This window comes from Polistes fuscatus, unplaced genomic scaffold (assembly GCF_010416935.1).
Source record: "Polistes fuscatus isolate 324 unplaced genomic scaffold, CU_Pfus_HIC Scaffold12, whole genome shotgun sequence".
Lineage (NCBI taxonomy): Eukaryota > Metazoa > Arthropoda > Insecta > Hymenoptera > Vespidae > Polistes > Polistes fuscatus.
In genome coordinates, this window is record NW_025113020.1 from 1,557,021 (window position 1) to 1,569,167 (window position 12,147).

Consider the following 12,147-nt stretch of genomic DNA (forward strand, 5'->3'; position numbering starts at 1 on the left):
TCAATCTCAGGTTACAGGCGATAGAAATAATTCTAAGATAATCGGTCTCCTCAAAAGAAAGGGTCACATGCTTGTTCCCCTTTTTGTAAACAAATGCAAGTTTGAACAGGTAAAATTCCGAGAACTGTGGAAGATACTCTCTCGCTAAGACGTTACAGGCGTTAAAAGAAAGAACTATCGATGACCAATAGGGAATCTGTGATTTAATAAGAAACGCCCTGTAGGATAAAGAGAGTCCTTCCCCTCTCATTATATGCGGGGTATAAAAGACGGACACCAGACTAGAATGAGGGAGTTATACGCAGTTATACATAGATATACAGATAGATGCATAAGCTTAAGTACGAATTATAAATATAATAAGCCTGAAGTCAGTAAGTGTTTAAGCCTTAAGTACGACTATATATATAAAGGTAGTTTTTTCTTGTATTTTGTTCTATTTTCCATATTTTGTTAAAATATATGATATATATTCGTTAAAACTGTTATTCACCCCGACCTTTAATTGAACAATTTGTGTTGCGGTTTATGAGAGTAGAATGTGTTGTTAATGCGTAGTTTGTTCATTGCACAGAAGTTAATTAACCTGTCCCTATTGTCATTGGAGGTATCCTCATTAAAACAGTTTTTTATCCCATTAACTATCATATTACGGATCCTTGCATTGAAGTCTCCGAGTATTACAGTCACGTCTTGCCTAGGTATGTTGTCTAGATGCGCTTGCATCAGTTCATATGATCCTCTTTCTCTTATTGTGGTTTGGTAACATCTGGAGCATATATACTAGTTATGTGTGTCCGTGGCTTCTTTTGAGCTGTAGCGTTACCTGTAGTATCCTGTCGCTGATATATTTGGTCTCTAATACGTTATTTTCGTATCTCTCGTGTACCAGTAGACCCACTCCTGAGGTGGCTCTTTCATTTCTGTTTTTTCTGCTATTGAACAGGATCTACTTTCCATATTTGATGTTTCTTTTGGTTTTGGGAAGAGCACAGATATCTAGTCTGTGTTTTTCTATTTCCCCTAGTACTTCCTGGTGTTTATTGTCTATGGAAGTTACATTCCAGCATCCTATTCTAAACGTTTTTATTTTCCATTTCTTGCGTATTCCTTTTTTTCCTTGCTATATCGTCATCATTATTTTCCGTCCTATACGAGGCTACAATTTTATTTCTTCTAAGAGCGTTTTGTTTTTTTTACCGAGGGTAGGTTTCTAGCCTCACGCTCGGATCCTCCTCTTTATATATATATATAGCCTGGGCTTTTGACCAGCTAGGTATAAACTAGGCGGATTTCCAAACCTATGTGAAAAATTTTAATAACCTAAGAAAAAATTTAATTTAAATCAAGTGCGTATTTAGATAGGAGAATTTCAAACACGTGCGTGTTTTTAACGATTTATAAAATTATATTTTTAATATGGGTATTTTTCATTTTAAATACGTCTGCTATCTGCTTAAATAAAACATTTAATTTTCTATACTATTTATATTCACATTGAATACTGAGTATTTTTAAAATTTTTTAAATATAATTATTTGTTATTATGTTTTGTTACATCATAGGAGTATAACTTCTTACGCGCGTACATAAATACACACATCCGTGTTTTTTTTTTTTGGTTTTTCTGTATTAATAATGAACCTTGCTTTGATTACGTTACTATTTGATGAGGAAAATATTAAGTGTAGCGGATAAAAAAAATGTCTTTGGACGAAACAATATTAGAGTTTCAAGAAAGCTTAAGAATGATCAAATAACCTATAGTTTAGATATAATAATATATAATATATATATTATATTATAGATATAATAAACTATAGTTTTAGATTAATTTTTAAGGAAGTCATTATGACGCATGATTGAATTGTCCCTTCTGCATTTCGAGAGTAATCAGTCGCTGAAAACTCTTGTGTTTTTGGACAAAACTATGTGTATATACGTATACGTTAGTGGAAAATGTGTTTCATGAAACAAGTGAATAACTTAAGTCAAAAAGAGGCGAAAGGAGCAATAAACGTCGAGAAAACAATGTAATTTTACTCGTTTAATCTTTAAAGTACACTTTTAACTTTTTATATTTCAATACATTTCATTTCATATTTCGTTTTATGTACGATATCATTATTATCTTTTTCTAAAATAAGTTACAAAATTTGCGTATATAAAGAGGAAACAACGAGAAGACTGATTAAAAGTAGGTAAACGTATACTTGACGAAACTTACATAATTCTTGTATAATTTTACATAACTTTGTAATCATAGTTATAGAGATATTGCTCGAATTGCCGTATTTTCTCGTCTTGTGGATTCCCTTCATCAATTCGTTGCTAAATAATTTTAAACATAGTCAAAATTAATGAGATATAATAATACATATAATAATAATAGTAATACATAATTATAATAACGCAGTAATAATTATAATAATTATAATAATAATACACTATCGTAAAAGAGTTAATCGAAACAAAAAATAGATAATGTCATTATTGACATAAAAATAAAATGAATTACCTCGTCGTCGGTCTCTCCAACGAAGATATTTTTCTCGTCGTCATTTGGGGAATTATTTGTTAATATTTGACGAACAGCAATTACTGAAGAGTCTGCGCGAAGTATAGCATTTAGTCGTTTTAAGAACCATGACATTTTTGTGTTATATAAATTTTGAAATTTAGTCTCAGTTAGTGTATTTCCCACAAAATTAGGCAATAATATAAATAACCCATGAAGGGAAGATTCTTTTCTTTTTTTGTATAATTTTTCCACATTAGTGTCTCTTAAGCTATCTTCGTCCAAGTCGAGCGAGGAGAAAATGAAGAATTTTACGTGTAATGGACAGTGCTTTCTGCTATATTTATCGAGTATTTCGGTAACTTTAAAATACTTTAACGAAGAAATTGACGAATCTATCTTCGTTCTCTGTAAATCGAATATACCATCGAGTTGAGCTATAGTTAAAGCTTCTTTAAATATTTTGTCAAAGCTTGTGGCTTTGCTCAAATCAACCTCTTGTCGAACAATGATCGTTGCTCCATTTTCGCGCCATTTAAGGACCAAGTTTTCGCTATCTTGATTTGACATATTAGAAACAATGATAAATTTTCTAGCTCCTTGTTCGATCATCCATTCGATCAGTACTTTTCCAAAGATATTAAAACCGTCGATAACGAGGTAGCATTTATCGCTATGAAAGAAAAGTTGAGGAATGCAGTTAGAGAATTTTGTTTCTTCTTGCAAGTTGACCAAAACCTGTAAAAAAATACATTCGTATCATAATTGTCAACAAATCGAACGTATTATTTCATAAAGTTTATATATAATTAATTAACTTTTCCATAACGTTCACAAGCCTTAATTTTTCTTTCTTTTGTTGCTCCCTGAATCATAATTCTTCGTGATATAATTGGTTTTATTATACCCGTTTGTAGAGCTTTTCTCATCAATTCCGCTAATTCTCTCTTTCTTTTTTGTGGTAACTTAATAAGGTCTTGTAAACAGTAACTATATACACTATGAACCGTATTAAATTAGATAGTGGTAATGGATTGTAATTAGGCCCTTTAAAATCGTAAATCATTACCAAATGTTTTATATTTTTAACAATGTCCAAAAAACTTTCCATATCGTCTAAGATGGAATAGTTTGCAACTACAAAATCTAAACCTTTGCCTTTCGTAATATTCATAATATTAATTGTATAGTCTTCAACTTTCATAATATTAGACTTTGGTAAACTTGGTCGCAACGACTCGATCACTCGTTTTTCTGCATCCGTTTCGTAAGTAGTGTAAACATAAAAATTATAAGATAAGGATAAATTTATGAGAGCCTGTCCTACGTCGCTAGCACCATAATGTACTAACACAGTTTTAATTTTTTTAAACCTCCAAGTATCCGAATGCAAAATGCAGAAAGCTGCCAAATATGCTTGGAGAATTGTTGAAGCATATTCGAAGCTCATATGGTCTGGAATAATCCAAGTAAAATCTGGATCGGCTGAAATTTCATTACTTATAGTGAAATTATCAACTAGTCCCATTACTCTGCGACCTTTTTCATCTGTCTCTGAATATTCGACAATAGATATCTGTGATTCTAGGCTGAGATCATTTTTTAACAAGTATTCGTAAACACCTAAGTCAAATGCAGAACATTTAATATTCACAATTCTATTGTTTTTCTCTTTAATCAATGGTAATTTTTCCATCCATACTAATGAGCCTGACTTATTAATTTTTGCTTGCCAACGCATAGAAAAAGTAGACTTTACTCGCAATGACATCTATCTGTAAGTGCCCCATACCCCGTTTGGGGCTAATTCATTTTCACGAAGATTAAGTTTTATTTGTGATTCATAGAATTCATTTTGAAGTGAGAATTTCGGTGCCTTAGCATCTTGTAAATCAAAAATTTGAAGTTTTTTATACCCCGGTTCTCCTTTTATATCTCGAAGTATCTTAAATATATCATTATCGATAATAGTGTTAACCACAAATATAACATTGTCATATTTTGAGTCTTGTAGGCAGATTTTTAACCGATCTAAACAGTTTTCGTGGTTATTAACGACAACAGTTTTTTCTAAATTTCTTTCTTTATGTAAAAGAAGAGCTGTACGACAGAGAGCAATTTTTATTTTCAGGACGACGTTTAATCCCACACATGTTAATACAGAAATCGCATTATCTTCCTCTTTTGTTTCAATGATTGTCAATAAAAATGATTCTTTATTGAGAGTACTAATAAGTCTTCTTACATCGGTATAATGCGCATTATTTATGATCGTTAAAATAAAATTCTCATGAGTTGTCTTATAAAGCAACTCTCTAGCAATTAATTTTATGTTGAAGTTTTTCCTCGTCCTTTTTATGATATTCTCGAGAAAATCCAAAATATTCTCAGTATTCTTTTTGACTCATTCGTTAACAATATCTTTTCTTCACTGTTCATGCTAATATTTTGTGAAATTAATCCTAGTACTGCGTTTAATACGTCGTCGATATCCATCTTTGTTTTATTGATATTCTGGATAAATCGAAGTTCATCCGTGACAATTTTCAAATTCCTGTTTTTAAATATTATTTCTTTAAATTGGATTCCACTCATTGCAATTCCGGGGCAAGCAATGACGTTTGCCCGTTTTTCAAACTTCATTGGTAAGGTTACGAAAAAAAATCAGTATAGTTCATACAATTTGTTAAACTATGATACATTACTTTATATTTTTTCGAAACATTTATAAACACGATATTTAAATAAGTGATCAGAAAAATGTTTTTAATTATATAACAAGTCTGGTGTACGAGCATATTTTATGTAAAAACTATTTTTATGTCGTTTGGAAAAAAATATACGTATTGCCTTCTTGCATACTAGTCGTTTTTGTTTTAACAAATTGTCTATTGTAATATTTCCTAATTGTAAATGTTAGTACATAAACGTTAAAAATTAGCTGCCGATTATTATTGTTAAGGAAACAGTCGTAAATAATGTATTATCAAAGCATAATTTAATAAATAATATTAATTTTAACTTTTTATTTTTTATTAATAAATAAAGAAAATTAAAATTTATTTATTTTTAAAAAATGCTCTTAAGATTCTACACATTTATTTCAATTTTTATTTATGTGGTAAAGAATTTGAAGAGTTTTAGGACTTTCGGTCTATATTGTATCTTAATAACCACAAGTAAGTTAATATTAGGTTTCAAATGCTTACCATTGTTTCCTTCCATTTTTTCTGTTAATTGTTCCATGTCGATAACAAGTTTTTGTATCCTACTCGTTACCAATATATTTTTATTCCTACTGCTGATAATATGGACCTGAACTAATCCTTCTAGTAATAACCCCCAGTCTCTGCTCCATTTAAGCGTTCCATTGGAACACGATGTAGAAAGTCCGCTAATAATATTGTAAGATTCTTCATACTGGTAACCATTATAAAAAAAATAATTCCCCCACGAAGAATCGAACGTTAATAAACCAGCGCGAGAAGCGAAGACGTTACTACTTACGCAAACGCACCAATTGATAATTGCTCAATTTATTTCGTACAATTCTGAAGACTTCGAAGATGAATCAGAATGCATTACTGTTTTCTTATAATATAATAAAAATGAATTAAAATTACGTATAGACAAAAAATAAATTCCACGTTTTTAGAATATCCTTTCATATATCTTGAATTAATTTTATGTGTGGATACAAAATTCTTCTTTTTCAAATATGTATTTAGTTTGATACACTAATAAATTTTTACGAGACAAAAAGTCAGTAATTTAAGATTTTATAAAATACATAATTTAATAGGAAAAATATTTAAATTTTAAATTTCGTCTTAAAGAGAATACGTATTCAATTTGATATACAAATAAATTTTTGTGAGGCAAAGAATTTATATCAATTAATTATTCTAATTAATTTTATGGCGAGGCACAAAATTAATTCATTATTTTTACTCTCAACTAAATAATAATAGTTTCTGCTAAAATGAATTATTTTTTTTTTTACTCGAAGTTCATTATTTTGACAATAAATAAAGAAACGGCGTGCCATAAGCATCAAGATTCGATTTAAAAATGCCGCGCTTATACGCCGATATATATAGATATATAGAACGCTCGACGCACGATGTCCAAGACGTAAAATTCTGGCTACCAAATGAAAAAATAGAAAGAGAGAAATATCGGTTTTCTTTCTCACTCGCACTCGTATACAAAACGCTCGACGCTCGATGGCCAAGACGTAAAATTCTCGCTACCGAAAGAAAAAATATAAAAAGAGAAATATCAGAACGCTCAACAATCGATGGCCAAGGACAATAATACTCGTTATCGCATGATAAATAAAAAGAGAGAAATATTGGTTTGTTCTCTCACTCGCACTTTCATTCAAGACCGAGAGTCCCGAAGATTGCCGAAGATCCTTCGTTTGTGTATTAGTGCACACGGACGCTCGCACGCACACTAGCCTGCTCGCGTGTAAAAGCCGACTGAGAGGCGGGACTTGCTTCCCCACTCTTACAATTATTTTCCCATCTTCAATCCAATTTTATTTGCTTATTTTTGAAAATACGAAGATAACTCATAGAACATTTTTTATGTATATTTTAATTCTCTACAACTTTTGTTTAAAACTTTTTTCGATTAAATGCCTAGATTCTAAGATAAAGCCATTTTTTACCAATTTTTATCCTTTTTTACCCTTTTTCTCAAAAACGGCACCTCTTACCGCAAAAAAATTAGCACCATTCGATTCAGCGTCGTCTATTTACCCTTATATCAAGTTCTTACCCTCTTTCCTGAGACATGGAGGAAACGGCCCTCGTTGACTGGACTATTGGTTTTCTTGTTCCGTAACTCTACAGGATTTATTCCGGCATCAATGATCGCTTCAAACGTAACTTCCATTGCCATTCTTATTTCCGGCGATAGAAATTTTGCCTGAATTGCACTAATTCCAAAAAAAAAGTTATTGAATTTCGTTAAATTAGAAATGCGTCCTAAACGCGATAATATTTTAGACGAATGACCTAAAAACTAATAATTTAATGAAACAAAAATAACGCACATTATTCCACTTAATTTTTATATAAAAATAAATTGAACATATTCTTACTTAATTTCCAACTTGTATTATCTTCAGATACGCAATCTTCTCCATTTAATAGATTTGCCGTTAAATCATTGATATTATCACTCTTTGGAAATTTTCCCGATATTCCAGAGATAACCACTGCATTTTCATCTAAGCCTTCTACTTCCATATTTGCAAAATATAGCAACACACGACGAACTATCAGCTACAAATTCGTATGACAAATAAAGCTATTCATTGAAATCGCTGTTTATATAGCCCGTCGAATAAGTCCAATTTAAATTGTTAATTATGCCTAATAGTTTTGCAATTGGACTTCCGGTAGGAGCGCGAGAAACAGTGGTCGTGTGGAAGAAAGATCCCAGAGAAAGAGTGATAAGTGGAAGATTAAAGGGTAAAAGGAAGAACAACTGGAATAGAGAAGGAAGGATAATGTAAAGTAAGAAATTTAAGGGGTCTGTAAAGAGTAAGAGAGTGTAAAGTGGTAGTAATATTGTAAAGTGAGAGAAAGCGTGATAAAGTGTGGTTAGGATAGAGGATAAAGAGTTGGTGGAAAAATCGGTAAGGTAGATTTCTAACTGGTCACTGAGAAATAATAAAATGAATGGTAAAGCGAGCGGAAATATGAAAAGAAGGAGCAATACAGGCGCAAAAGAGATTGAGTAGTCAAGGTTATGTTTTGGGAAGGAGAACCAGTATATTAGAGAGATGAATGAGAAGTTGGGTTGAATGGAAAGGTAATTAGAAAGTTTGATTAGCATATTAGAAAAAAGGGAAGAGGAATAGAAAGAGGATAGGAAATTGAAGATAAAAGAAATACAACAATAAATGGAGGAATAGAAGACACTAGAGCAGACAATATGCAGACTGGAATGGGATAAGAAAAAAGGTGAGAGAGAGAAGAAATAGAATAATATTGTGATAAAGGGCACCAGGTGAGGATAAGTTAGAAAATGAAGTGTGAATATATATGCAAAAGGAGGTAGAGACAGCTCTGTGGGAGTTATTGAGGAAAATATGGAAAGAGGGGGAGATACCTGAGCAATGAAGAAGAGGGACAATGTGCACGATTTACAAAAAAGGAGATAAAGATAATATAGAAAATAATAGAAGAATAACATTAACGTGCAAAGCTTATAAAATATACGCTTGTATGATAAATGAAATGTTGAAGAAGAAAGTAGAAGGTAAATTAGCAGAGAGCCAGTTTGGATTTAGAGAGAAGAGGGGAGTAATAAAAGCGACTTATACAAATAAACATATCGTAGATAAAAAACTAAGTAGGCCGAAAGGAAAAGTATTTGCATGTTTTGTTGACCTTAGAGAGGCGTTTGACAGGGTTGACAGAGAAGTATTAAAGGAAAGGTTGAGGGAGATGGGGGTGGGGTTTAAGCTAAGTAGAAGGATTATGGACATTTACAGAGAAACAATAAATGTAATCAAAGTAGGAGAGGAAGAAGCGGAGGAATTTTTGACGGAAAAGGGAGTAAGACAAGGATGCCCGCTAAGTCCAACTCTTTTTAATGTGTATATGGCGGACTTAGAAGAGGAGATGAGAAAAGGGCAAGAAGGAGGATGTAGAGTTGGAAACGAGAAGGTGTGGAGCGTATCATATGCGGACGATATTGTATTGATAGCAGATAGAGAAGAAGAATTGAAAGGTATGCTAGGAAGGTTTAAGAAGTACCTGGAAAGGAAGAAGATGATATTAGGCGAAGCCAAAACAAAAATTATGGTATTTGAAAAAAGAAAAGGAAAGGATAGATTGTGGAAGTGGGGTGATAGAGAATTAGAGGAAGTGGAGGAAATAAGATATTTAGGATACATATTTCAGAAGAATGGAAGGAATGAGAGGCACATGGAGGAGAGGAAGGGAAAGCAATAATTGTGATGAAGAATGAGTGGAGTATAGGAGAAAGGATATTTAAAAAAAGTTATAGAAGAAGAAAGAAATTGTTTGCAGCGTTAGTGGAGAGTGTAGCGTTATTTGGAGCTGAAATATGGGGATGAGAGGAAGATGAGAGGTTGGAAAGTGTACAAAGAAGATATATGAAATGGACTTTAGGGTTAGATAGTAATACGCCAAATTATATAGTGGAGGAGGAATGTAAATATGAAAAAATGAGAATTAAAGCATTAAGAAGAGCGTTAAAATTCGAAGAGAAGATAAGGGATTCAGATATAAAATTGGTGAAGGAATGTATAAGAGAAAGGGATAGAGACAGAGAAAGAGAGAAAATAGGGAAGGAGTCAAAGATGAGGGTCGGAATAATAAGAAGAGAGAGAGTAAAGGAATCAAGATATATGAGAGGTATGGAGTTCAAAGAAGAGGTAAGAGAAAAGATATTATTGAACATGGAAAGGAAATTCAAGGAAGAGAGAAGGGATAAGATAGATAACTCAAGGTATAATGCAATATAGAAGTATATAAGAGTAGAGGGAGAACCAGAGTATTTGAAAAAGGATATGTCAACGAGGGATAGGAAAATAATAGCAAGATTCAGATGCAGGAATGAATGCAAAAGTAGAGAGTTTTGGAAAGGGGAGGAGGAGAAGAGGTGTAGATTGTGCAATGAAGGAGAGGAAGATTACATGCACATACTGGGAACATGTTATGTAACGAGGAGTGAGGTTGGAATAGAAGAGATACTAAGTCAGGATGCGAAGGAGGCAGAAATATTAAAACGAGTGATAGGAAAGAGAAGGGAAGCGGAGAGGGTTTGAGAGAAGAGCGTTAAGATAATTTTTTTTTGCTTTTATTATAAGTCAGTTAATAAGTTGAATTTGTTAGTATTAAGTTGATATGCTGGTAATATAGTTTATTTAGGATTATATATATAGATATATATATATGTTTATGGTAAATGGCAAAGTATTGTAAGATATTGTAGAAGGGAAATTGTAAGAGAAGTCCTCTAAACCCGAAAGGGGCGAAGTAAAAATAAATAAAAAAATAATAGTTTTGCAATTTAAATGTGTTAACTATGGATTATGCTGCGTTGTCAATGCATGATTGTATAAAAGAAATCTTTCCCTGGACTACCGATGACTTTCGATTTCTAATTCATTTTATAGAAAAAAGATATTTATGTATGATCTATAGAGTAAACGATTAGAAAAACTTAATTCTTTTAAACCCTAAACATATATTACTAGCTTGATATGAAAATTTTATCCAAAAATAATAAATCCGTCGAACATACGTAAATAGCAATATACTTCAAATATAACATAGTTTTTTGGAAATACTTTTTGAACACTCCTAATGCTTGATCAAAGTATTTAAATGTTACGTAAAACTATCAATATATAACATAATTAGGACTTCAATAAGAAGTACAATTTTTTTATTTAACATTTCAATTAAAATTCTTTTGAAAGCGTTATACGAACTATTAATATCACGAAATAACGATATATGGAAAAATATTACTGGTTGTTAATATTACACACATACGTAACATTGATAAAAATTAAATTAGTTAATAAGAAATATGTTGCATTAGAAATGTTCAGGACACTTATTAGATAACGAAAGAGGGAAAATAATAACTAGTTAATGGAAAAACTAAAAAAAAAAAAGATAAAACTATTTCATCTCAGGTACTCTTTGTAGATTGAGACATTTTTATTACAAATGCTCTTGATTTAACCGCACAGTTTAAATATATATTTATGCGATTCAATCAGCATATTAAATGTGCTTACGTATGAATCATTCTCATTGTACTTCGAATTAAAAATACGTTTTGTCACGGCGTCAGATGACCTTTGATTTCTAATTGTTTTTTCCATAGGCTTAACTATTCGAAATACTAAATTCTATTAAATTCAAAAACATTTAATACTATCTAGATATGAAAATTTTTTCCAAAAACAATAAATTCGTCGAACATACGTAAATAGCAATATACTTCAAATATAACATAGTTTTTTGGAAATAGTTTTTGAACACTCTTAATGCTGGATCAAAGTATTTAAATGTTACGGAAAACTATCAATATATAACATAATTAGGACTTCAATAAGAAGTAAAATTTTTTTATTTATCATTTTAATTAAAATTCTTTTGAAAGCGTTATACGAACTATTAATATCACGAAATAACGATATATGGAAAAATATTACTGGTTGTTAATATTACACACATACGTAACATTGATAAAAATTAAATTAGTTAATAAGAAATATGTTGCATTAGAAATATTCAGGACACTTATTATATTTTCAAAGAGTAAGGATATTTACATGTTTTTAGAAAACTAAAATGGTTTTTAAAAAAACTGTATCTATTGTGCGTTGGCAAAACGATTTGAAATTTTTAGTATGAATTTCTTCGCCTTATAGCTTTGTTAGTTTATTGTTCACTTTTACCGTATATGTAAAAAATTAGTTACTTTTTTGACTAGTCACTAAAGAACGAATACAATTGCCGTTTTTCACAAGTAAAATGCAATATTTTTCTCTATATATTACTCGAGCAGAAGTAAAAGGTTAGTTCCTACTTCATGGGATCATTTCTGTAATATATATTCATAAC

At 31.2% G+C, this 12,147-nt stretch overlaps 1 protein-coding gene across 2 annotated transcripts; it reads right to left on the minus strand.

The window, feature by feature from the left end:
* Positions 1–2,034: 2,034 nt before the first annotated feature.
* On the minus strand, positions 2,035–4,666 carry LOC122526688 (fatty acid synthase-like). Of its 2 annotated transcripts, XM_043650231.1 has the most exons (4): positions 3,337–4,666; positions 3,014–3,256; positions 2,519–2,926; positions 2,035–2,331 (listed from the first exon to the last, which is right to left on the minus strand). In XM_043650231.1, the coding sequence occupies exons 1-4, from the start codon at positions 3,445–3,447 to the stop codon at positions 2,245–2,247; spliced, it is 849 nt and encodes a 282-aa protein (XP_043506166.1). In that variant the 5' UTR covers positions 3,448–4,666; the 3' UTR covers positions 2,035–2,244. The 2 variants fall into 2 exon arrangements, with proteins under 2 accessions (XP_043506166.1, XP_043506165.1); XM_043650230.1 differs by having other exon boundaries at positions 2,519–3,256.
* Between the last annotated feature and the right edge of the window lie 7,481 nt (positions 4,667–12,147).